This window comes from Alligator mississippiensis, chromosome 1, assembly GCF_030867095.1.
Source record: "Alligator mississippiensis isolate rAllMis1 chromosome 1, rAllMis1, whole genome shotgun sequence".
Classification (NCBI taxonomy): Eukaryota; Metazoa; Chordata; order Crocodylia; family Alligatoridae; genus Alligator; species Alligator mississippiensis.
The window spans coordinates 217,444,092-217,467,978 of record NC_081824.1 but is presented as its reverse complement, the minus strand read 5'-3'; the positions used below and the strand labels follow the sequence as shown (position 1 = coordinate 217,467,978).

Genomic DNA, 23,887 nt, shown 5'->3' with positions numbered 1-23,887 from the left:
ATGCTTAAAATAGCCTAGTGCTGGGGGGGAAGGGGGTAGTAGAGAAACTGCAGCTGCAAAACCATGGCCAGTTGGTGGGCTTTCCCAGCCCCAGGGGCTGCAATAGGAACTGTAATGTTCAGTTACATCTGTCTTGCTGGACTCAATCCAAGTTAGATAATCTCTAAGGTACGCTTAAATTTAGATCTGGTCAGCCATTTTTAAAGTGATCTAACTGTCCTGAACTTCTGAATAGTTCACACTTAGATCCATCTAATTAGAGATCTAAGTGTAAGATTCACACATAGGCAAACTAAATTAAATTGGGTGGCCATTTTTAATGCAACCTAACCCCTCCTTTCTGCTGGCCCCCCCATGCAACCTTCCTGAATGTCTGTATGTAATGTACCCTAGATGGCCAGTCAAAATCCTGTTACATTAACAATGAGCAAATATTACCATGAGAAAACCACCTTACCAACATGGCTCATAGGAAGACACAAACTGTGATAAAAACAGCTATGATCCATGTTGACTCTAAAATTAACAAATCTATCACTTTCAGTATAGAATCACAGAAAACATACTTTGCCTTTAAAAGAGGGATAGAGAAATAGCTTACAGATGCAAGGGCTCTTGATGACAGTTGTGTCTTCTGCATTGTGCCATTACTCAGCATACATCATGTTTTCAATGTAGAAGGAGAGGTGATATTTAGTAACTCAATCCAAAACATTATGAAAAACTACAAATGATATCAAGATTTGTTCTGTGATTATGTGCATGACCCTGGCAACCATCAAGGATGAAACAAAACAACTTTTCTTTTCAGAGAAAATTTTAATGTGCATGACACTGCTGGAAAGAATGCTTCAGCTTGCTGAAGGTTGCTAAGGCCACAGATATAATCAAAACCTGGGGAAAAAAATGTCAAATGACAAACCATTTTTATGTGAAACAAGTCTAATAGACAGTAAACCAATTATTCCCATGTTCTCTCAAAATACAGAATGGCTTCCCATCATCACAAGCATTTATAGCTTGACTGTGTAAAGCTTTTGAGGCAAATCTTCAATGCAGTGGTTGCATAAACATTACATTGTTCCCAAAGGCAGATCAATACAGATTTAGACATTAACCAAATTATTTTAACTCGTTCTCTGAGTGTTGTTTATACAAACCCCTTAGTACTTTTACAGGCATGAAAATTAGGGTTGTCAAATGATTAAAAAAAACTGATCACAATTAGATGTGCGATTAAAAAATTAGTTGCAATTAATCGTGATCTTAACCACACAGCTAAAAACTCAAAATTATGCATGTATTTTATATGGTTGCGGTGGATGTAACGGTGTATGGGGGGTGGGAATTTGTGCAGGTGTAGGGGGCTGTGGGTGTGTGTGTGTGTAGGGTTGGGAGCCGGGGGGGGGGGGGGGGGCACATGCCCTGGCAGAATGTGGGGTACTGTGAGTCAAGAGTAAGGGGCAGCATCAAGGCTGGGGGGAGGGGGGGGGCGCTGTGGCTTGGGAGAGAGGGGCAGGGGAAGGACACGGGCATAATCACTGCCCCCCATCATTAATAACCCCCCTAACTCACACAGGTGCCCTCGTTTTTAAAATTTGAAATATGGCAACCCTACCAAAACATAGCCCGGCAGCATGTAGAGCAGTGCCCAGCAGGTAAATCTGTGGAGGGGAAGGTGTGGTGAGGCGAAAATCGAAACACCCCCCTCCCACAATGAGTGGTAGGGGTGAATGGGGCCCCAGGGCCGGGGCATGGGACAGAGAACACATGCCCCCCATACCTTTCCCGGAGGTGCATATAACAGTGGGGAGCCCTACCCCGCCCCCGTGCCCTTGGACAAGCCTCCCATGGCTCTGTGCCACGACCCACCCTGGCCCCAGGGCCCCATTCACCCTACCCCCTGCCCCACTACCTCCCTCACTGTGGAGGCATCGATCTGCCCTCCCCACCCCACCCTTCCCCTACACAGACTTACCTTCTGGGTACTGCTCTACATGCCACTGGGTTGTATTCTTAATCAAAATATAAACCAGCACAGTTTTTTTTTTAAAGATTGAAAAGACTTACGAGTGCAAATCAAACACACAAAATGGAAGCCACCTTTGGATCTTCTTATGAACATTTATTACAACAGTCCTCAACTGCATGACTGCATGGTCACAGGTGCATGTAGTATGAAAAGAAACTGGAAGAACAGCCCCATCAAGAATCCAACACTGTAGGATCAAGCTGCCCTCCCACACTGGTCCTTCCCCAGCATGATTATGCCTCTCCTCTCCTCTCTGCATTTCAGTCAGGTTACATCTTTTTTCCCCTTTCTGCCTGGGCATAAGCATGGGGATTATTGAGAGCACAAGAGACTATTTTTGTTCCTATCTTGTGATGAATACCCTTCTTGTGATGCATGGGCGGAAAAAATGCAGAGAAAGTCCTGCCCCAAGGATAAAAGCAGGTCTTTCTGAGTCTCAGGGACCAAGGTACACGCATAGGAACTGTGAGGGATGAAGGTAGCATGATCAGCACACATTAGAAAAATTAGTTACCAAACTCTAAGCAAGCCAGAGAACCTGTGCAAAATAGCATTTGGAAGGTCATTATTCAAGAACATTTGGGTGGATTTCATAGGGGCAGCAAAAGGCACATCCCTAATACCAGTGATGTTCTCCCACCAAATTGCATGTCCCTGCTGCACAGCAAAGAAATGTTAGATTTTCAACTTCAAAAACCATTTTGCCTGCACTTCTTTTTAAAGAAAGGTTGACTTGGGACACACACCAATTTCACCTTGAAAAAACAAAGTTAGAAAAGGTTATACAAGCATACTGAGGACAAGGTCTTCTAATGGAAAGTACTTGGAAGCCTTAGCTATAGACATAGCTACGAGCTCTACCTATACTATGTCCATCAAAAATCTAAATCAGTTCTCTGTGTAAAGCTATCCATTAACATAACATAGCTGTTTGAACATAAACTTGTCAAAACCATCATAATGTGCTCCGATTAGAAAAATGTACTATAAATATGTAAAATAAGATGTACTTTAATAAGTACACCATTAATAACATCCAGCAATTGCTCTTGAGAAATAATTGAAAATTCAATTTATATTTAAAAAACTATTTCTTCAAGAAATTTGCAAACATTATCAATTTACACTGAAGGGTCAAAGAAATTAATAAACAGAAGCCTGGTAAAACTTAAAATGGCACTATAGTATAGTTGGCTAACAGGTTAAAAAGTTGGTTTAACATTTAGGATCCCTAGTGATTTATGAACTAAGTGATTTGCCATAACAAAGTTTCTGCAGTGTTACCTTCATTCAGCATATAACTTATTACACTTTAGACACCAATAAACCTCCCTAAAGGTCCATAATCCTTTTAATTTTGAGCACAGCAGTTATTAATGAGAAATGGTACGTGCTATAATCCCACATTTAAAGTTTTCCCTCTGACAATGAGCTATAAGAGAGTTGGGAAAGTATCAGAAGGGAGAATTCCTTCTCAAAATGTTTTACTTCAGTAAACACACAATATAATCTCAGTCTATGATCTGATTTCACCTTATAAAAAGCCAAAGCAAACAATGTGTACAAAAGGAAAGAAAGCTATTACTCCGTTTGTTTATTCCATTAGTAAAGGTAGTGTATCAAGGATGGGAAAATTAGTTTTCAAAGCAGTTTTCCTCCTCCTCTATTCATCATGTAAACGTGGAAGCAGCAAGTCCTTTCCATTATTTGGGCAGTTACTTTTTGGTTTTAACAAATTGTTGTGCTTCTTTCAAAAGAGTGTTAACATCTTCATTATCTTTGTCTTCAGAATCTGGTTCCCAATCAGAATCTTCATCAGTAGGGTCAAAGTCTTCCTCCTCATCATCTATAAAGCTGTCATTCAGGTCATATTTATTTGGTTCACCATCGTTGTCACTGTCTTCCTCCAAAACACTTTTTCCTGTACAGGTCAAAATGTAGTGGGAGTAGACTTAGACTTGAAAAACAAAGGACAAAACAGACTAACAAAAATACCCTAATGCTTGCTCTCTGCAGTTAATTGTGCTTAAATTAAATTTCATTTTTCTCCATATACATTACACTGTAACAAAACCATGCATCAAGTTATTTAAATGATTTTGGCGCTTAATATTGACCATAATTCTCATTCAAGGATCTCATAGCACCTACAAATATTAGTCAAGCTTCTCATTAGTTTTATTTATTACATGTTATTTCTGTTTATCTGACAAGCCAGTTGTGGCACATGAAAGTTAACTAAATTATCTGAAAATCTCACAGCAATCACTGGCAAAACCAAAACTATAATCCAAGAAGGCTATATTTCTTTGGACGTTAATTTTGCTTCATGTACCTCTAAAAGAATCACATGCTTACATATACCCTTCAGTCTGGGATGGAAATTATTGTTTTGCTTGTTGTTTCATTGTCTAACATCACACCCAAAAGAAACAACTAAATCACGTCAACATTTACTTTTGTTGCCAATATTAAAGCATTGTGGAACCCCCATAAAATTGACTGGTAAATAGTAATTCTCACAGATTACGGTGCCTATGGTGCTGATGATTCATTATAGAACAAAGAGGCAAAAAATAAAATCCTTAATTTTCAAACCAAAAAGGGAGGGAAGAAAGGAGGAAGGGAGGATACAGTAGTGGTAGATGACAAAGGAAGAAAAAAAAATGGGAGCAAGATGACCCTGAAGGGAAGAAAGGGAAGTAAAAGAAAAATGGAGACAAAGAACATAATTGGTTTCCTTCCTTTCCACCCCCTTTCCCGCTGCAAAAAGGATCACATCTCTTCTCGTTGGATGCACTTTTTCAAGAGTCTTAAGTATCAGCAACACCTATTAACTTAAATCAGGTGCTTCTGAAAAAAAAAGCAAGCTCCACCTCCAACATTAGGTATCCTTTAACTGGCACAATTGGCGAATTCAGCAAAAAACTTTCTGCCCTAAGATCATCTGCAAGTTAAATTACAGGTTAGCAATTATATCCCAGACAAATTCATTCTAATAGCCTTCAATTTTTATTGCTTAGAGATTTTAGACTCCAGGAGAGAATGGCACAGGTGATTCCCACCTGCCCCCAATATGTAAAGTTAACTAAATCTCATGATTTCTAAGGCAGATTTTTAAGGAGGCGGTTCTAACAAGATAGCCTCTTCTATGATACCACATTTATAAAATGATTCTGAGGGTCCTGTATTGAAGATGTGTTTACACCAAGGAAATGAAAAAAAAAAAAAGCTATAACATATCCCAGTGAAAAAAGTTATTTTTGGAAACTTGATAGTTTCCTCATGGAAGTAGATATAAAAAAAGTATGTAAGAAAATTCCATACAGTTGGTAGCCACACCATCCACGTAGTTTTAAAATGGATATCTAAAAACAACTGACAAGGCAGTGCTAAAAGCAAGCCAGTGATGTTATCAACCCACTGATTTCATTTGCTTATCCTCATACATTTGCCCTTAGATAAATGTTACTGTGCAGGCCGGGCCCCGATCCTGCCCTCGTCGCCATGCGCAGCAGTGATTCCGATCCCATTCTGGCCGCCATGGGCAAGCCGGAGGTGAACCGGGGTCGTACTGGACCCGTCTCCGGTGCACGTGGGCTGTGGCCGTCAGCCCGGACACGCGGGGTGGGAGAAAACCGCGAAACGGCTTGGGCGCGTGAGTTAGAATTAGTCACAGAGGTGTAACGGTTGATTGAAAAGATTGTTTACTTACACCCAAAGATGGTATCGGTGTAGGCTGGATAAGTTTCCAGGCACAGTTCCCGCTTGAACCCTCGTTGGAGGACTCTGACAAACTCAGTTGCTCCCGCGGAGTTTGCTAGGCTCCGTGGGTTTTGTTATTCGGTTCCCAGGCCCCCGGAGCTGTTAAGACTCCATGGGTTCGAAAATTGGGCTTGGTCCGGTTTCTATTCCCCGGAGTTGCTGAAGCTCCGCAGGTCCAGTTAAGTTGGGTTAGAAAATCTCCCCGGAGTTATTCAGGCTCCGTGGGTCCGATAAGTTTTCCCCGGAGTTTGCTAGGCTCCGCAGGGTCCGAAATTACAGGAAAGGGATACGTCTAGGATTGCGCTCGGCGACAGGGAGAGGCGAGAAGCGAAAGCTCCGTAGGCTCGGCTCTATTGCCTCTCTCTGCCTGCTTAGGGGAGGCGCGCCGGGTCCGCGAGGGTCCACAGCGCTTGGAGATCTTCACACAGAATCTCTCTCTCTCCTCCCTCCTCCGGTGTTCGTGGAGTCCTCCAACTTGCGCGGAAACCACACAAGCCTTTTGTACGGCTAGCAAGCCAATCGCTAGCTGCCACGTGTGCCTAAATTAGGAGTCGGCCAATAACAAGGCGCGGACCCCAATACAAATGGCGGGAACTTCTTTACAGCGTGTATCACTACGATGCAAAAGAGATGCACACTGCAAAGAAGCTGCAATTCGGCGGGAAATCCCCCGTTGCACCAGAGCTCTCTCTAGCAGCAGAGAGCTCTACCGTGCAAAGAAAGCGACAAATTTGGCGGGAAATAATTTAGCAGTGCCGAAGCACACACACAAACAAAAAAATCACAACTTTGGGTTGTGACAGTTACAAGCACTGGCCATTTCCTCTCTGTAGTCACTAAACAATTTGCATTCCCTAGGGTAGCAATTAGGCTTATGATGTTAAGAACTAAATATTCCAAAACGTTAACTAGTCAGTTCCCTTCTATTCTTGCTAGTTCAAATATATTTATATGGAAATGTCAGATGTTGCTCTACATAACACTGCAGCTGTGCCAAGCAGCTGGTAATAAAGGTTAATAAAACCCCATCTGTCTGTAGGATATAGTACTTGTAGCCCAGTAGGATGTTCCAAATGTGAACTTGCGGATTCTAACCTTTTACAAACTTTGACTCTCAGAAACAACCACACAAACCAGAAGAACAGGCACAGAGAACCACCAATACTAGTGGAGGGGGGGGGGGGGGGAGGAAGGAAGACACAGGGGAATGAGAGGGAAGGGGGAGGGAAAGAGGTTGTGGGGGGGAAAGAGCAGGGGGACAGGTACCAGGGGGGTAATAAGCAGGAAGCAGGTCCTGGGAGGGCAGGCAGCAGTGCAAGCATGTGGGGGAGGGAGGAAGGGGGCAGGAAGCAAGGTGAGCAAGGAACAGGAGTCAAGCTGTTTGACCCCCACCACCACCACCTACCCCTCTGCAACTGTTTTCCCCACTGCAGCACTGGGGGTATGAACTTAAGGTGATCCAATAATTACATGTAAAAATATGAGTCACTTAATAAACCTGCAATATGGGAAATTAAAACAAATTTATAAAATTTTCCATGTATAGAATCTAATTACAGGGGGAGGAGGGTGTCTTCTAAAATTCAGTTGCCATGGAGTCAGATAAATATGGTAGTCTGAATGACCTAGAGTAAGAACTAGGAAAATCGACATATATTGCACACAAAGAAAAAAAGTTGAGTTTATTCGCACTGAAGTGCCTTCTGTCTACGGTACACAGGAGCTGTAAATTGAGGTTTTGTAATAACTGGGTTTATACAAATGCCCTGCAATATGTGATCATGCTTTGCTGGTCACTTACCTACATGCACACATGTAGGCACCCCCCACTTACTGCAGCTCTCATAGGGTAGATATTATCTGAACTGCATTTCTGCAGCTGTGCAGGTCATAAAAAAATTTGACATTTTCATTTATTGCATGTCATTTCAAAAGTTGAGCTATGCTACACTTATGCAACAGAAACAAATAGTACTGTGGGATGAGTATGTAAGGCATTACTTTTGATATTAGAAACCTTAGCATACTGTTCACAAAGCAACATCTAGGCCACAGTGCAGTGATATGTGCCTGCAAAAAAATAAAAAATTGTGCACCATCACAGCCACAAAAAATATTTTGGTGATAATGGAAGCATGCATAATGGGGAAGGTGGGGAATTAGATGGGGAAAATTACCCTATGTTTTCTGAAAAATCTTGAAGCTTTAATAGAGCTACTCTCAGCCATTAAGGGGAACTGTGCTTCTGAAACAGACTGCTCCCAATCTGACAGCCTAGTTCAACTAGCATTAAAGAATCATGCATTTGAACATTAAGCTGCGGTGCTCCAATATCAGTACTTATGGGCAAAAAGGATTGTAATGTCAGTCACAGTAAAACCTGGATTCAAACAGGGAAGATGTACCTTAGGGAGGAGTCAGACATGTACCTACCCAGTACTGATCTCTTCACTGGAATTTCATGTGTGGCTCTGCAAGTAAAGCTAGTCTTGGCATTTTTAAAATACCCAGAAGGCGACTCCTTGCCTCCCTTTTTGTTTTTACTTGACCATGTTTGCCATATTAACATGTGCTGGGCCACCAATTAAAGTTTTGGGAAATTTTTGGGATACATTCCAGGTTTAAGTGGCTCATATTTTTACATATCAAGCACATGACCTATGATGTCCTTAGGTTTACTTCCCTCCTGCCACAAGGAAACCAGCATGTTTTAAACTTGGAAGATTTATGCACTTGTTAGAGTGGTAAAATATTAACCCACCGATGTTTGGAATATATTCTGTACTCTGCTAAACACTAAACTGAGCAGTTCTCTGGGAAATGCCTTCTCATTTCCCTAAGATTTGTTGACCAAGTAAAGATTCCAGAATTGAGCATGGTAATACATAACTATTTCAATGCAAGATGCATGAGCCCTATAGAAAAGAAGCATCATGAAACTAGTGAGCTGCTAAGGTCACTGGAAGTGAGCAGGGTCCACACATTGCTAGATTTTCAAAAGCAACAGCTCTGAGAGGCGTTTACCCCCATGCTGATTTGGTGGGGACCTCATCTTAAAGTATATACAGCACTTGTTTCGCAAAGGTTTGGAAAGTAAGCATGCAGTTATAAAAACAAAACTGGAGTTTCACATACATGCAAGTATCAGAATAAAACCAGAAGCATTAAGCACAACATAATGCCCTTTGGCCACAATCTTGCAATTGGCTCCATAAGGACTGGTCAGAGAGATTTAAATAGGATTCTGTAAAGATGCAAAACATCTATCAATACTGCACTAGCGGAATAGGCTATCACTGGCAGTGGCAAAGCACATCAGAAGCATTAGTGATAAAATAGAAGTAACAATATGTGATATCACAATGTATAAGCAGGGGACAGACAACTTCTAATAACTTCATTTGTGCATCCACTGTAGAATAAGTTTAATCTCAAGGGCATGGCATCATCTGCTTCCTTTAATCATCTCTTCCTATACTGCTTATTTGATCTCTCCTCTGTGTGAAAACCAGCCAACTCACTAGTCTTCCATTCACTCCTTGGTCCTCTCTACGTGGTTTATTTTTCATTATCCTTTGCTATCTAATCAGCAAGAACACGTCACTCCATCCTTACCAACTTTACCACTTCTTTTCAACTTGCTTTTTAAAAGATCACATATTATGTGGGTGTAAGGGTTCACTCGCAGATTCTTTTGTAAAGTCAGACTTAGTCTTTTATTCCAATCTACTTTTTTTTAATGTACCACCATTACTCATTGTTTCAAACAACCAGGCATTGTTATAAGCCTACATTTTAATAATGTTCTTATAGCAACATCTAGAAATAATTACCCTAGTACACACCTTCTCTTACAATGCTTCAGAATTATAACAATTAATGAAGCAAGTACATGAAAGCTGTTTGCCGTTTTTTTTGTTTTGTTTTTTTTTTATACATATGACAAAGCACACTTGACCATAACTTTTTAAGATGACCATAAATGTTTCATACCACTTGGTTAGCAACTTTGGTTAAAACGAAGAGACCAACCTTTTGAAAACAAAATCTATCAATTTTTAGTGGTCATTTTTCAACAGACTGTTAACCTTCCAAATTAAAAAAAATACCCAAAAAACAAAAAACCAGTGCTGCAGAGGGTATATTATTCTGATTTCAGGGAACTTAAAAATCAGAATTTCTTCTCAGGTATCAGTAATCCAGACAGTAAACTAAGATCAAGAAAAAAACGTCATTGACACATGAGCACAAAACTCATTGTGTTGATAATACCCTTTGATGTAATGCAAAAGATATTCACCAGTGTTTTAGCCACAATCTTTACATCAGCCATGGCTTAAATATTGATTCACTTTATGTTCTTATGAGCTGTAGCAATATTATAGAATTAGTTTAAACCATTTAGGGACCTGCCACATGTTCAAATTAAAGCTGTAAATTGTTACACATTTTCAAAGACTAACTTTGTAGCTGGTTGGCTCTTTTTCTAGCTAGGTGGACATTTTTATGATGTGATAATTACTTTGCATGTGTGGCCAACCTTACTTGTACATGTGGCTGGTCTAAATTTATTGTGCAAATAATACAGGCAACCCTCGCCTAGAGCGGTTTCGCTTACTGTGGTTTCGTTATAATGCTCATTTAAAATACCTACCTAGTTTCGCTCAGCACTGAGCGTGTTTCACTATAACATTCAGCACGGATGTGGGGAGAAACAGCGGCGGCGGCAAGGGAAGTGGCGAGTGGCAGCCTGCGGAAGCCCAGGGAGGGGTGGCAGGAGCCTGAGGTCCACTCTGGCACGTGGTGCTAGAGCAGGTGGGGAGGAGCAGTAGCAGCAAGAAGGGGAGGGTGGGGGGGGCCATGAGTTTGGAGCCCAGGCCGGCAGGGCCTGGGAGCGCAAGGTCTGCTTTGGCACATGGTGTTGGAGTGACCAGTGGGCAGGGAGGAGCGGTGGCAGCAGCAAAAAGGGATGGATGGGGGGCATGAGCATGGGGTCTGGGCCAGCAGGAGCCAGTGCAAGCCGAACCCACAGAGCTCCTCTGCCCCTGAGCCTGCAGTGATCTGGCAGTGGTGGCTTGTCCCTGTGCCGGGTGCCCAGGAGGGAGCCCCCACTGCGCAAAGCAGGGCGTGGGTGGCCCCACTGCCTACTCCATACCAGAGCCCCATCTCAGGCCCCATAGGCAGGGCAGCTGGGGCCATGCACAAGTGCACTGGTGGCCAGCAGGTGCGGGCCGGCAGTCGCCATCACGGCAGGGGAACAATGAGGCTGGGAGGAGCTGATGCCTTCCCTGGCAGAGCCCATGTAGTGCCTTGCTGGGAGCAGCCCGGCCAGGGCTGCCAGGAGCACAGGGCCAGGATCAGCAGGGCCCAGGGTGGGGCTGCAGGAGTGAGAGGTCTGGGTCGGCAGGTGGTGCGGAACCAATTATCTTTATTTACATTAAATCCTATGGGGAAATGGGTTCTGTTTAACTCTGTTTCACCTAGCGCTCAGTTTTTCCAGAGCCAATTAGGAGCGCTAAGCAGGGACTGTCTGTATGTTAACTGCGTAATATATGTAACCTGTGGCAGGAGCCTAATGTCTCTCTCTAAACTTTCACAAAAATACAAGTAAAAACAAAGCTTTAGCTTTCAGAGAAAATCTAGGTCTGTTAATTTGGGGAAAAGACTCAACTTAACTATATTTAAATAGAGCACATACAGAAAAAATAGTGCCCTTTGCACAGTTTGAGCACTCCAGTATTTTCAGCATTGCTAGCTAGAACCACCTAAAATTTAACCTGCTTTACCTTCTGCACACATGATGAGAATAAATCCCTGATAGTAACTGTTAGGTCTTTACAGAAAATTATGAAAATACTGACCTTTCCTATGAGTTTTTTGGTGGGTTGTTCTTGTTTCGGTTCCTAAAGAAATAATTGCTGTCATCAGAGAAACAGTATAATTCAAAGAAATCTGAAGTGTTAATCAAACTGCTAAAATATAAAAAGTACTTTTCCACATTTAAAGAAGTTGTGTGGTATTCTTGTAAGACATTATATTCATGAACAGACACATCTAGAATAAAAAAATAAATAAAATAAAAATAGACTGCTGACCACTTCCTGAAATACAAATTCTTTAAAAAACACCTTTAGCAACTTTGATTTTAAGTCTTCCTGGTGCCAAACACACATAAGTGCACTCCCAGGGAGGATCCGTGCCCCCCAGATCTGTGTGTTGGTGTTGGGTGGGGGTGGGCCCCCGCCCTGCTGCCCTCCCAATAGAGCATCCGCAGCACAGCGGGCAGAAGCCAGTGTGGCAGCAAAGCGGGACCAGGCAGAGAAGCTCATTGGCAGCGCTGCAAGACCCAGAATACCATCCCATGCTTGCCCAGCAGTAGTGAGGGACATAATTGTGCGCCGCCACCCCTACTGCTGCCAGGTGGGCAGGGAGCATTTCTCCAGGGTGGTACAGAGCTTGCAGTAGCAGGGAGCATCCCCTCCTGCCCCCAATCTGCCCTACCATGCCCAGTCCCAGCCCCTATGCTACAGAGGACCTGGGGGGAGGGCAGCAGGGCAGGGAGCCCAAGCCCACAGCAGGCATCTCCCCCCCCCCCAGAAGTGCATGCAACAGCACCCAGGAGCCAGCCCCACTAACCCACAGACAAGTAGTCCCACTCCCCACCAGGGCCCTGGAGCCATGCGTTCCAGCCCCAGATCCCAAGCCCCATGCAGTCCCAGCCCTGCCCAACTCACTCTCTCCCTCCCTATGGGAGCCTCAATCTCTCTTCTCTCCCCCTGCCAGACTTACTTGCAGTAGCTGCTCTGTAGGCATACATGCACATGGCACTCCCTGCCTGACCACCCTCCTCCTGCTCTCCCGTGCCTCTTAGAGGTTGGAACTTTGCCAACCTACAGAGCGCTCTTTGCAGAAGTGCAAAATCCATGCGTTTCTCCATTAAAATGAAAAATCTAATTTTTTCCCTGTTTTTCCATGGGAAACAGAAAACCCGGATCCCTGGTGATCACCTCTGCTTGGTGTTGTAGTTTGTCTGCTATGCATTCAGACAGTATTATATTAGCATTTGAAGTAAAAGACACCTGGAATAGTTTAATAAGTCCAAAATAAAACAGAAAAACAAACACCTTTACAGTTTATAGCTGCAGGCAACTTCAGTATTAGGAACAGCAATGTTTTGAAGTTTCATTTGTAACTTCCTGTCTGCAAGTCCATTAAAGAAGCTGAAACTGTTTCATACTAGCTCACAGATATATATCATTGTTTTTATTTTTAAATGTTTTGAACAGTAAAGATTACCTGGAGGAGCAGTATGCTTGTATTCAATCTTGTGCTGTGGATTCTTCCTGCAAAGAAAAAAACAGTACAATAAAATAATGCCTGTCACTACACTCCATGTTTCATCAGTCCAGAAGTACTTGCCACAACAGAAAGTCATAAAACCACAGACGAACTGAGTGAAATTTAAAAATTTATCATCTGTAAATTCAAGTCACTCTGTAAATTCAAGTAAATTCAAGTTGCTCAGTTCCCTCAGTAAAACAGTAAAAAGAAACTTCCCACAAACAGACAAATATTTTTTTTCTCCTGAAACAAGCTACATAAAACTGTCTGTGGCTTTCCATAATCAGCACTAAAATAACTATATATCTATAATACTTTAAGGCAAGGATCAGCAACGTACAGGCCACAGGCCAGATGTGACCCACAGAACTGGAGGGCTTTGCTTCTCTTGGCCCTGGCCCAACATGGGCTGCTGGTTTTGGCAGTGTGCCAGTGGAAAGCAGGGAGCAGATAGCTGAGCCCACATCACCACCATGTCTCCCAGCCCCCCACTCTCCTTTTTAATGTATGCTTTCTTGGTGTCCTCAGCTGTGAAGCGGGGAGATACTATTGTGACCACTTTCTACACAGGAACTTTGGGTGCATACACACATACTAAGTCAACTTAAAATAAGCTGACAACTACAATGACTGAAGATAAGCCAAGTTAGAGCATACACATGTACAGCATCTGGACAGGATGGCAGCCATCTTGCATTAGTTAAGCTGACTTAGCTCACAATGCAAAATAATACATCTCAGAGGTGTATTATCTTGCACTGCATTTAAGTTGACCCAGGTCCACATAAGGGTGTATGCTCTGACAGTTAAGTTGACTTAGAAAAACTTAAGTCGGTTTAACTGTCAGAAAGTTAGTGTGCATGTACGCACTCTTTGGCACAGAAATATAACGTGACTTGCTCAAAATGCCACTAAGCTTATAGCAGAGCAAGGAACTGAACTCAAGTCTCCAGACTAGTAGAGCAGTGCTCTAACTGATGACCGTCCGTCTCTTATCAGCTTGTCCGCCTTTTTTTCAGGAGAGGTTATTCCTGTTTTGAAGAGTTTGACAGCCCATGTGATTACTTTTTGAATGGGACAGAAAAACATGCCACTCAACAAGGAGTCAACTTCAAAAGCCACTGTTCATAGCTCTGTACTAATTTTCTGGAAGGTAAGCCTGCAAACTACAACAAAAATACTTCCCTATAAAACATAGGGACATTACATGGTTCTATTGCTTACTATATTTAAATATTTCTACACAAATTAGCTATTTTACAAATAAAAAAAAAAATTAAAAAAAAAAACAGTTGCTGGTAGAGAGAGTTTCTTTGTTTTGCCTCCCAAACTATCGCCCTCTAAAAGTCAACAGGATTGTAAGTCAATGAATGAGCACATAAAGCAGAAAAAGCCTATCACTACAAACAAATACCTGTAAGTAAGCAGGACCGTGCTTATGCTAAAATACTCTGCTGAATAGGACCTGAATTCTCAGTACCTCATAGGACTGAAATTTAAAACATCAAAACAACTTAAAGAACATTTTGTTTAGAAGTGCAGTTGCATAGCAGTGCTCTTAGACTTTTTGGTGTAGCATAGTTTTCAATTCCCAAATAAATGCTGATGTAAAGAAGAAAAATAGCGCACGAATTACATAGATCAAAGTAATGTAGAAAATGATCAGTTTGCTATTTAGCAATATAAAAGTAGATTAGAAAGATTTTCCCACTCTACTGGGGGAAGCCTTTTTTCAGTTTTTATTTCTTTCTATCACACAAACCACTGTCCATCACTAAGCCTACTAAAATCAGAGGACTGATTATTCAACATTAATGACTAGGCAGCAATAAAAAAAAAATAAGTAGTGATAGTCTCTCACAAATGGAATGTGTACAGCAGGTATCATAAAACTCCACCAGTCAAAGGAATCCTTGCAAAAATGTATGTAAAGATCTTGAAAACCTGCAGGATGTCCAACTTTTGGCTGCAATTCAACAGCATGCACCTATATTAGCAGAATTAAAATGACATGAAGCCAGAGAGTATGAAGAGCTATCCAGCTTCCAGGGTAAAGGAGATAACGTGTGAACTAGTATACAGCAAATATTACCGCTTTCACTCAAAAGGTGTATTTTTTAAGATAAACAAACAATAAAAGGTTATGGTTAATGCTAGGCATTTATTACAGTCTAAATCTAAAAAGTTTCCGAAGTTTTATTCATAAATATTCTCAAACTACTAAGCCCGTGATGAATTTGCAAAAAGTTTAAATAAAATCATTTGATCATTCTTTACCTCTTCATTTAAGGTATTATTAATGCAGCTTCAATGGTCTTTGGATCTAATCTTTGTGCCACAAATTTGAAGGACACATTTTAACTAGGCCTGTGCAAAGTGGCTAGTATTCGCTCCGGATTCAGCCAATTCGGGGGACTGTGATTCGATTCAGTGATTCAAATCACAGTCCCAAATCGATTTGGCCGAATTCGATTCAGAGATTCAGCTGCAGCCAAATCTCCGAATCAGCCCCACTCCCACCTGCTCTCAATGGCTGCCCCACCCGCTCTCTCAGCTCTTAAAAAAAAAAAAAAAAAAAAAAAACAGCCCCCAACTCATCAGTCACCAGCTCTTGCCAGGTGGAGGAGCAAGATCTGTACTGCCCCATGCTGCGTGGAGGGCTCTGCCATGAGCCCCGGAAGTCCTGAGGCTGCTGCAGCAGCTGGTGAGTACGGGATTTTGTTTTTGTTTGTTAAAGAGTCAGGAGCTGGGGCAGGCAGGGCAGCCATGGGGGGGAAGGCTGGGCAAGCAGGCAGGGGATGGGACTGGGCGGGGGTTTCCCCATGGAACCCCTACCCCTTCCTCCAGTCCCCCCTCCCCTGCCCCCTACTTACCAGCATGGAGTCCAAGTCCATCTCTCTGCTGCAGCAATAAGGGACTGACCAAAGCGCCAATGCCTTCTGAATCTTTTCTGAATCGATTCAGACCTTTCCATTGGTCTCCTGATTCAATTCGGATTCAGAGATTCAGCCGCCAAAACAGGCCGAATCTCCTTTGAATTGAATCAGCACCTGAACCTTCGCACAGCCCTAATTTTAACCTTTCATAATAAAATGTACAGGTTTCAAGATTTCACATCACATTTACTGTATAATAATTTTTCTCCTCTGGAAGAAAAAACAAACAAAGCCCAATGCTTCCTCCAAGGCCATAAAAGCACAAAACTTAATATTCTTGGGTTGCCAGATCTCCATAGTGAAAAGCTCATCTAGGCATTCTGTTCCACTAGAGATCATCTCACCCCTTTCTAGGGATTATATTGTACTGGGACAATGGAGCACAGTTGTTAATCTGCCTTTAGAAAAGACTTTCACAGCCCTATGGTGTCTGAATTGTAGAATAGTTTTGTGAGGTGCTTGTTACAAAATAGTTTATGTGGTTTTTGCTACCATATTTACCTGCATCTAAGATGATCCCCAATACATGTATACATGTTACAATTTTCTATGTGTAGTATAAAATTATTGGAGGGCTATCTTTAATTCATCCCTCCCCTCCCCACCATGTCTGCATAGGGGCAGGTCAAACAACTTGCCCCCTGCTTGTGCCTACCCCATTACTACCTCTGCCCCCCACCACAGCCTCCCCCCCTTCCCCTTTAATCCCCCTCTTCCCCTCCCCTCTAACCACTGCACCTCCTGTACCCTTGCTCAGAAACAGTAGGCTTCATCCTCATTCTAGCCTGGGACACTAAATGTGGCCCCAGCCCAGCCCCTAAAGCAGCTGTGCAGGCTGTGAGCTACTATGGGGCTGGGTTGGGCCCTTGCTCAGTGCCCTAGAATTCAGCACAGACAGAGCTGTGCTGGCACAGAGCAAAGATAAGGAGGGAAGGGAGAGGGGCCAGCACAAGAGCAGAGGCTGCATGATAGGAGGAAAATTAGTGGGCAAGAGGCTGCAAGGGGAAGATGTCAGGGGGCAGCTGTAGCAGGGGAGAGGGGCAGGTGGCAGTTGCAACTACAGCCCCAACCCCAAGTAAGGGCTGGAGCCTGAGCCACAGCAGCCACCTCCATCCTCTCCCCCCATACTTTTTTCTAAAATGAGGGGCTTTCCACTCCTGCATCCCACCCCAGTGCTAGGGGGGAAACTTCATCTTAAAACCAAATATGGTATCACATTGCATTTTTAGCAGCATATGAAGGAAACTAAGTTAAATAGTGCTCATATAATTATGCTTTTAGATGCATACACATGAGATTTTGCAACAGAATTAATCAGGTCAATTTTAAAATGAGTCATTTTTTTAAACAAACTTTTTTGCTATATTTAAGAACATTTGACAAATCTTTATTTTGGGGGGACTTTTTTCAACAGTTTAGTATTAGGAACTGAATGCATCTTTTTCCTCAAGGGACAGAAAATGAAATGTTTTCAATTTTACTAGGTATTTAAAACTATAATGGGTTTTTAGGTCAATGTGCAACGGCTTCAAAACTGGATGTGTGGGTGCTGAGTATCCACTCTCTCATTGATTTCAGCTGGAATTGGCAAGGCTCAGCTCTTTCAAAACTTCTTGCTTAGATTTTTATTTCAAGATGCAAGAGAATAATAATCTCACTTCAGTTATTCAAGACACAGATTGTCTGAATTATGGATATTTTATTCAAGCCAGATATACAAAAAGTGTTCAGTAGCTTTAGAACTCATTGTTTGTACTAAGCAGCGCAACCTCAAGATAGAAGAAAAGCTGAAAGTATTTCTTAAGGAATAAACTTTGGTCTTGTGAATAGCTGCTAGACACTTTGTTCTGCTACAGCAGACAGGATAACCCATTCCCCCCCAGAAATCTCTCTGAAATGGGCATACTTCCAGAATAAAAAGAACATTTTCACAATCTGACCTTTGGCTCCATTCAGAATACTGGCAAAGACAACAACGACAATTGGGGAAATTTCAGAGCCCAAAGATCCACAATCACATTGCATTTACTCACTCCAATTTTGTTCCATAGTTTAAAATTTGAATTTTAAATTTTATACTCTTCCTCAATATGTACTCTATCAAATTCCCAGTTTCAGTGAGTTTGCCTGTATGAGAGCCAAGTAAAAATTGAAGAAGGACATTTCGAGTTAGCCTCAGAATTGCATAATTTTTTAAAATAACTTTAAGTTCATGTTTTGCACTGGATCCCAAGAGTGTGGGGGCTGAACCTTCATGACACTTAAGAAGAAAACTCCAGACAAGTTGGTATTTAGTATTCTTAGTACAGTTAAAAAGAGCAAAAAAAGGTACTTATATTTATTCAAGACCCCAAGTCTGTTTCCATACTTCCAGGAATAAGTTATTACTCTGATGTGTACTGATGATTAGTTGTCACTTCTTTTATAGCACAGGGCAAGAGTTTCAGGTTTACTTTGTCCCATTATTGATCAATAGCCTTTACTGGGCAAAATACCCCTCTAACTTTAATAGCTGCTCATATACAAGATGTCAAATTACTAGTAAGGATTTTTTGGGGGTGGTATTATTAACAGCCACTATATTTCACTGAAATAGAGTTCATTTTATATGCTGGGATATCAAACTCACCTGGGTCATTCCTGTGAGAAGCCTCCTCTATTAAATCCGGACCTTGCAATGGCAATATGGGGATAACAGTATTGCTTAACCCCTTCTCCCCAAACACATCCCCAACAGGGCTCCATGGCATGAATCTGGCAGCAAGCTCCACTCTCACTTACCCAGCCCCCTCTGGGCCATATCTTTGAGACCCCTATTATTAACAAAGTAATATACTGAAATATACCAAACAAAATACCGTATTTACTTTATTATAAGAGGAGGCTATTTCTCCCATTCAACATGAGGGGGCCTGGGGGAGGGGGTGGGAAGAGGAGAGAAATCAAGCTATGTCTTATAAATCACAGACGACTTACTGGAAACCAGAAAATGCACAGGGAACAGCAAGGTCAGTGAGAAGGCAGCACTAACACATGGACAACCAGCAGAGGGTGCCAGGGCTCCCCTTCTACCTGCAGCAGCTCAAAGTGACTCAGCACGGGCTGGCCAGAAACCCAGAATTACGGGGATGGTGCCTGGTCCGGCCAGTGCCTGCGAGGTCATTTTGAGTTGTGTACAAGGAATCTGGTCAGCAAATGCTGAGTTGCCTCAGCACCCACCAGCCAAGCAGCAGTTGGGAGCAACTTGATCACTTGCTTGCCAGGCACCCAGCATGCTGTGGGGAGAGGTGGTCAGACATGCAGGAGGGAGGGACCCCACAGAAGCTGGCCAGCACAGAGCAAGAAGGGCCCACAGCCAGCACACAGCAAAGGGGGACTGGGACCCTGAAAGGGCTCACCTGCACTCAGGAAGGAGGGACCCAAAGGGGCAAGCCAGGCACCTTGCATACTGCAGGGAGGGACCTGACTGCAGTTACAAGCGACCCAGCATGTGGCAAGGGACCCAATGCATGGTGAAGCTCCAGGCAGCCGTACAGAGGGATCCAGCATGCAATGAGACTTCAAGCAGTGGCAACAAGGGATCCAGCACATGGAAGGCTCCCAGAAGTAGCAGCAAGGGACCCAGGATGAGGCAAGGCACCCAGCATGCAGTGGCGAGGGACCTGGCAGCAGTGACAAAGGACTCAGAACATGAGGGATCCAGCACGTGACAAGGGACCCAGCATGAACATGCCACTGAGGGATCACAGCAAAGGTCCAGGCAGCAGCAGTGAGGGGACCAGCATATGACAAGGCACCTGACAGTGATGAGGCAATTGGCAGCAAGGCACCCAGCGAAGAAGGAAGATGGCAGGGGAGCACCCGGCAGAGTAGCAGGGAACACACCAGATTAAATGTCCTGATCACCATTGACTGGCCGAAATTTAAAACCATAAAAATGCATAGTAAATTCTGTGGGGTGAGCGGTGACAGACCATGTAGAAAAAAAAGAGAAAGCAGCAGTACAAATATGAAGATACGAAGAGGAATGAGGCAAAGCTATGACACAAACTTTAAAATGAAGGTTATATGTTTTTTTCAACATTATTTATACATAGTGAGGCAGGAAGGAAGTATAATGTTACTGAAGCAAATGTGCATCAATGAGCACAATTAAAAGGAAAATGTTTGGGGATCCAAAAAAAGGTCACTTTCCTGAAATCGATAAGCAAGTTCTCAAGTATGTTCAAGAAAAGGGAAAGGAGGTAATACCAGCCCATCCATGAAGTGCTTCAAGTCAAGGTGTAAGAAAAATAACGAAGGAACTGAACATTCCTCTTCAGGTAAGCAAGCATTGGGCAGTGTGTCCGAACAATAAGACGTAGTGGCTTAGCCTTGCAGAAAAAAGTTAGCATCATCCTGCAGCTGAATATTCCAGTGGTACATGATTGGGCTATGCAGAACTCACGATTACCTGCTGGGCCAGATAGGTAATGCTGATGAGACTCCAGTCTATTTTGACATGCTGAGCAATGTCACCACCCATGAGAAAGGTGAAAAATCCATAATTATGAGAAATACAGGAAATGAAAAAGTTGCGGATTACAGTGATGTTAGTAGTATTGACAGATGGAACAAACTGCCACCTTATGTGATTTTGAAACGCAGAACATTGTTGAAAGAAAAGATGCCACTGAGAGTAGTGGTTTGGTGCCAGGAACAAGGATGGATATCAAGTGAACTGGTTAGACATTATGTGGAAATGGAGACCTGGGACACTCCTAAAGAAAGGAGGAATGTTAGCTTTAGATTCTTTCAGAGGGCATTTAATGCCACATGTGAAAGCAAAAATGAATTCAATGAATTGTAACCTTGTAGTCATACCTGCTGATATGACATCTCATCTCCAATGGATGAGATAGTGAATAAGCTCTTTCAGGACTGTTTACAGTGTCAGTACTCAGAGTGGCTCTTGGCAAGGAAGCACATGCTTACTTACATCTGGTAGGAAGATTAACAAGCCAACCATAACACTGCTTTGTCAATGAAGTTAGATGTTTTTTAGGGAAGGTTATCTTAAGAATCCATTATTAAAGGCTTCAAGAAGTACTATATATCCAATCCCATGGAAAGAACTAAAGACAATGTTTTGTGAGAAAAGGAAAAAGATGAGAACAATGAAGAATGAGAGAGTGAATATGCATGCGAAAGTGACTAGTTTTTAAGGTTTTAACTGAATTGCAGCTAATGTTTAATTTATGACTTACCAGTATTACTATAGTTTTTGTCAGTAGGTCTGTTTTTAAAAATAACACCAAATTATTTTTTTTTCCTTGTGTGGAATCTAATTATGGGGGGGAGGGGAAGAGAGGGCATCTTTGATTTGAGTAAATATTAATACTTGCATAATCAGGTACAGGATTTGAATATCATCAATGGAAGTCTATGGAAGGAACATGTCCCTTTATATTGAAAAGTAATTATTTTAAGTATTATAGCTATTGCCAAGGAAAAGACTCTTCAGCCCTTATACTGCAGTTGCTCCTGTAAACTTAAAAAAACCCACACAAACAAACCAGTAAATCCAGGTAAACTTGACAGAAAAGCAGGTACCAAAATGGAATAACACAATACATTAAATGAGATAATTGGCTTATCTAAATATTATTATTGGATGAACTGCTTCAGGCCCTGCTTCAGGAATATGAACGCAAGGGAATCATTTACCCTTTCATTTACAGAGAAACCAAACAGAACATTATTTCCATTCCAGTAGAGCTATGCTCCACACAGTACATGCAAAACGCACCACATTCCTCCAAAAACCCCAAAGAGTACTATTTCTAACCCTTGCACCCTAACACTACAAATGAGAGCACTCTGAAGACAGGAGGAAGTACATAAGAGTCTAGCAAGCAGATGAAAATATTACGTGGATTCTTTCAAACTGCAGTCTCCAGAGAAGAAGGTCACTCTCAAAACTTTCATCTATGCAGTATGATGCTATTGGGAACAGGATAATTTCCTTATTTTATTACCACAGTCTTAAATCAAAAAATTAGAAACTGTGAAAGTAAAAACTAAGATCAACATTTTATTAGACTCCAGCATGAACTGGCAATATTTTTTAAATCAGTTTTATGATTCAGGTACTGATGAAATATCTAATGTTTAAAAATGTATTAAACTCAAGTTCTTTACAACCTTCAAGCATTACGTTCTCTTATTCTTGAGAACTTGAAATCCAGCTCATTTATGTACAATGAATTGTCTGCTTTTTCCTGCCAACGTTTACATTTGTTACTGAGCTGACCCTAAAAAGTTCCAACTCATTCTCATAAATTCTTTCCATTTCCATCTTGGGCTCAACTATTTTGTCAAGGTTTCTGTTAGGACTGCTTGTCAAGACAGCTTCAGTATGAATTAGTTCCCAGCAGAAGCAGCTTACAGCAGAGATATACTTCACATATTTTTAAACAATATTCAATGAAAGTGACTTAGGTCATACCTCTAAGATTTAATTTTTTTTTTTAAGACAACTGAAACCCACTACTCACTAGTGAATCCACATATTTAATTAATCCTTATTACTTACGAAACACAATTGCACTTATTAGTGGAAGTTTTAATATAGTCTGCAAATGGCAGTCTTGCTATAAGAACTGTGCAAGTCCCAGCTATTCAACTAATTTAAGTTTGTGTACTGTTCAGAGAAAAAAAAAAAGGAATGTGTAGTTACTCTCTAGTAAAAGAACTTATTTGAATTGAACAAATGATGTGCAGACAGAATAAACACCCTGCTGATTTGTGATTCTATGGGTACTGTTATCCCAAAATATAAAGTTTTCAAAGTCTGAAGCCCTCAGTGATATTCACCTGAATTAAAATTGTATGCAAAGTATGACTGACTTCCAAAACACTGAAGAGGATTGGATCCAAATGTCCTAAATTCGAGATTAGAAATATATAGATGGAAAATGAAATCCACAAATGTCTGAAAGAAAATGATTTGTCACACAAAACACAGGAATCATTACCACTGACAGAGCAGCAGAGATAATTACCAATAACATTTAAGAGAGCTGAATTAGTGCATTCTGCTAACTGCATATAATTTTTGTTACTGGCAGTTCTCAATAACATGCTGCTATCTAATAAAAGACTTATTTATGCTTGCTCAATTACTGAAAAATATAGCAAGCATCAATTTACATTATTATATGTTTACATTTAGACTAAATGAATTTGAAAAAATTCATATTTGTTATTGTTTTTCCAAATGGGCCATACCTTGTCATCATACATATTCAAGCTGCCACTTTTACAGACCACTCTGCCTCCCAGTAGCCATGTGTTAAACTATGCAAAAGAGAAAAGTTGAGCTGTTGATAGGAAATAAGATCTTCATAGAGGTTATTTCCAGAACAAATTAAGTGCACCATAACTTATAGTAGAAATTTTCCTGTATGAGACACTGCACATTGTTAAAGTGCATCTTTTTTTCTAAACTAGACTGCTTTGACTAAAAAAAATGGACTCCAGAAAAAACACTTGTATCTTGACATTTCAGTGCTGCAATTCAGCAAAACAAATTATTCCTGTCCTTAACTACAGGACAATACAATGAAAAATTAAACTAGCATAATAAAATGAAACATGATACTAGACAGGTCAAATCCCTAATTAAGAATTACAGCAATATACAAAGAACTGTGATTGAGTTTTCATCAGCTGTGTACTTACTACAACAAACAAACACGTTTATCATTATCCAATTGTAACATGGCTCTTTTAATTAAACAACTTCAGGTATAATGCATATTCTAGTGTATCC

The 23,887-nt window shown here is 41.6% G+C and overlaps 1 protein-coding gene across 6 annotated transcripts in view; it reads right to left on the bottom strand.

Moving 5' to 3' along the window:
- Positions 1-799: 799 nt before the first annotated feature.
- The window catches only part of APLF (aprataxin and PNKP like factor), a 102,877-nt gene continuing 79,789 nt past the window's right edge, over positions 800-23,887 (bottom strand). For 3 of the 6 annotated variants that reach the window (XM_059720051.1, XM_059720055.1, XM_059720058.1), the window contains 3 exons: positions 13,094-13,140; positions 11,659-11,700; positions 800-3,953 (listed from right to left, as the gene is read on the bottom strand). In XM_059720051.1, the coding sequence (XP_059576034.1) occupies positions 3,748-3,953; positions 11,659-11,700; positions 13,094-13,140 (295 nt within the window). In that variant the 3' untranslated portion in view covers positions 800-3,747. Of the gene's footprint in view, positions 3,954-11,657; positions 11,701-13,093; positions 13,141-22,929; positions 22,998-23,343; positions 23,413-23,887 lie in introns of those variants that run through there. The other 3 variants (XR_009458046.1, XR_009458053.1, XR_009458052.1) reach the window with 2 other exon arrangements.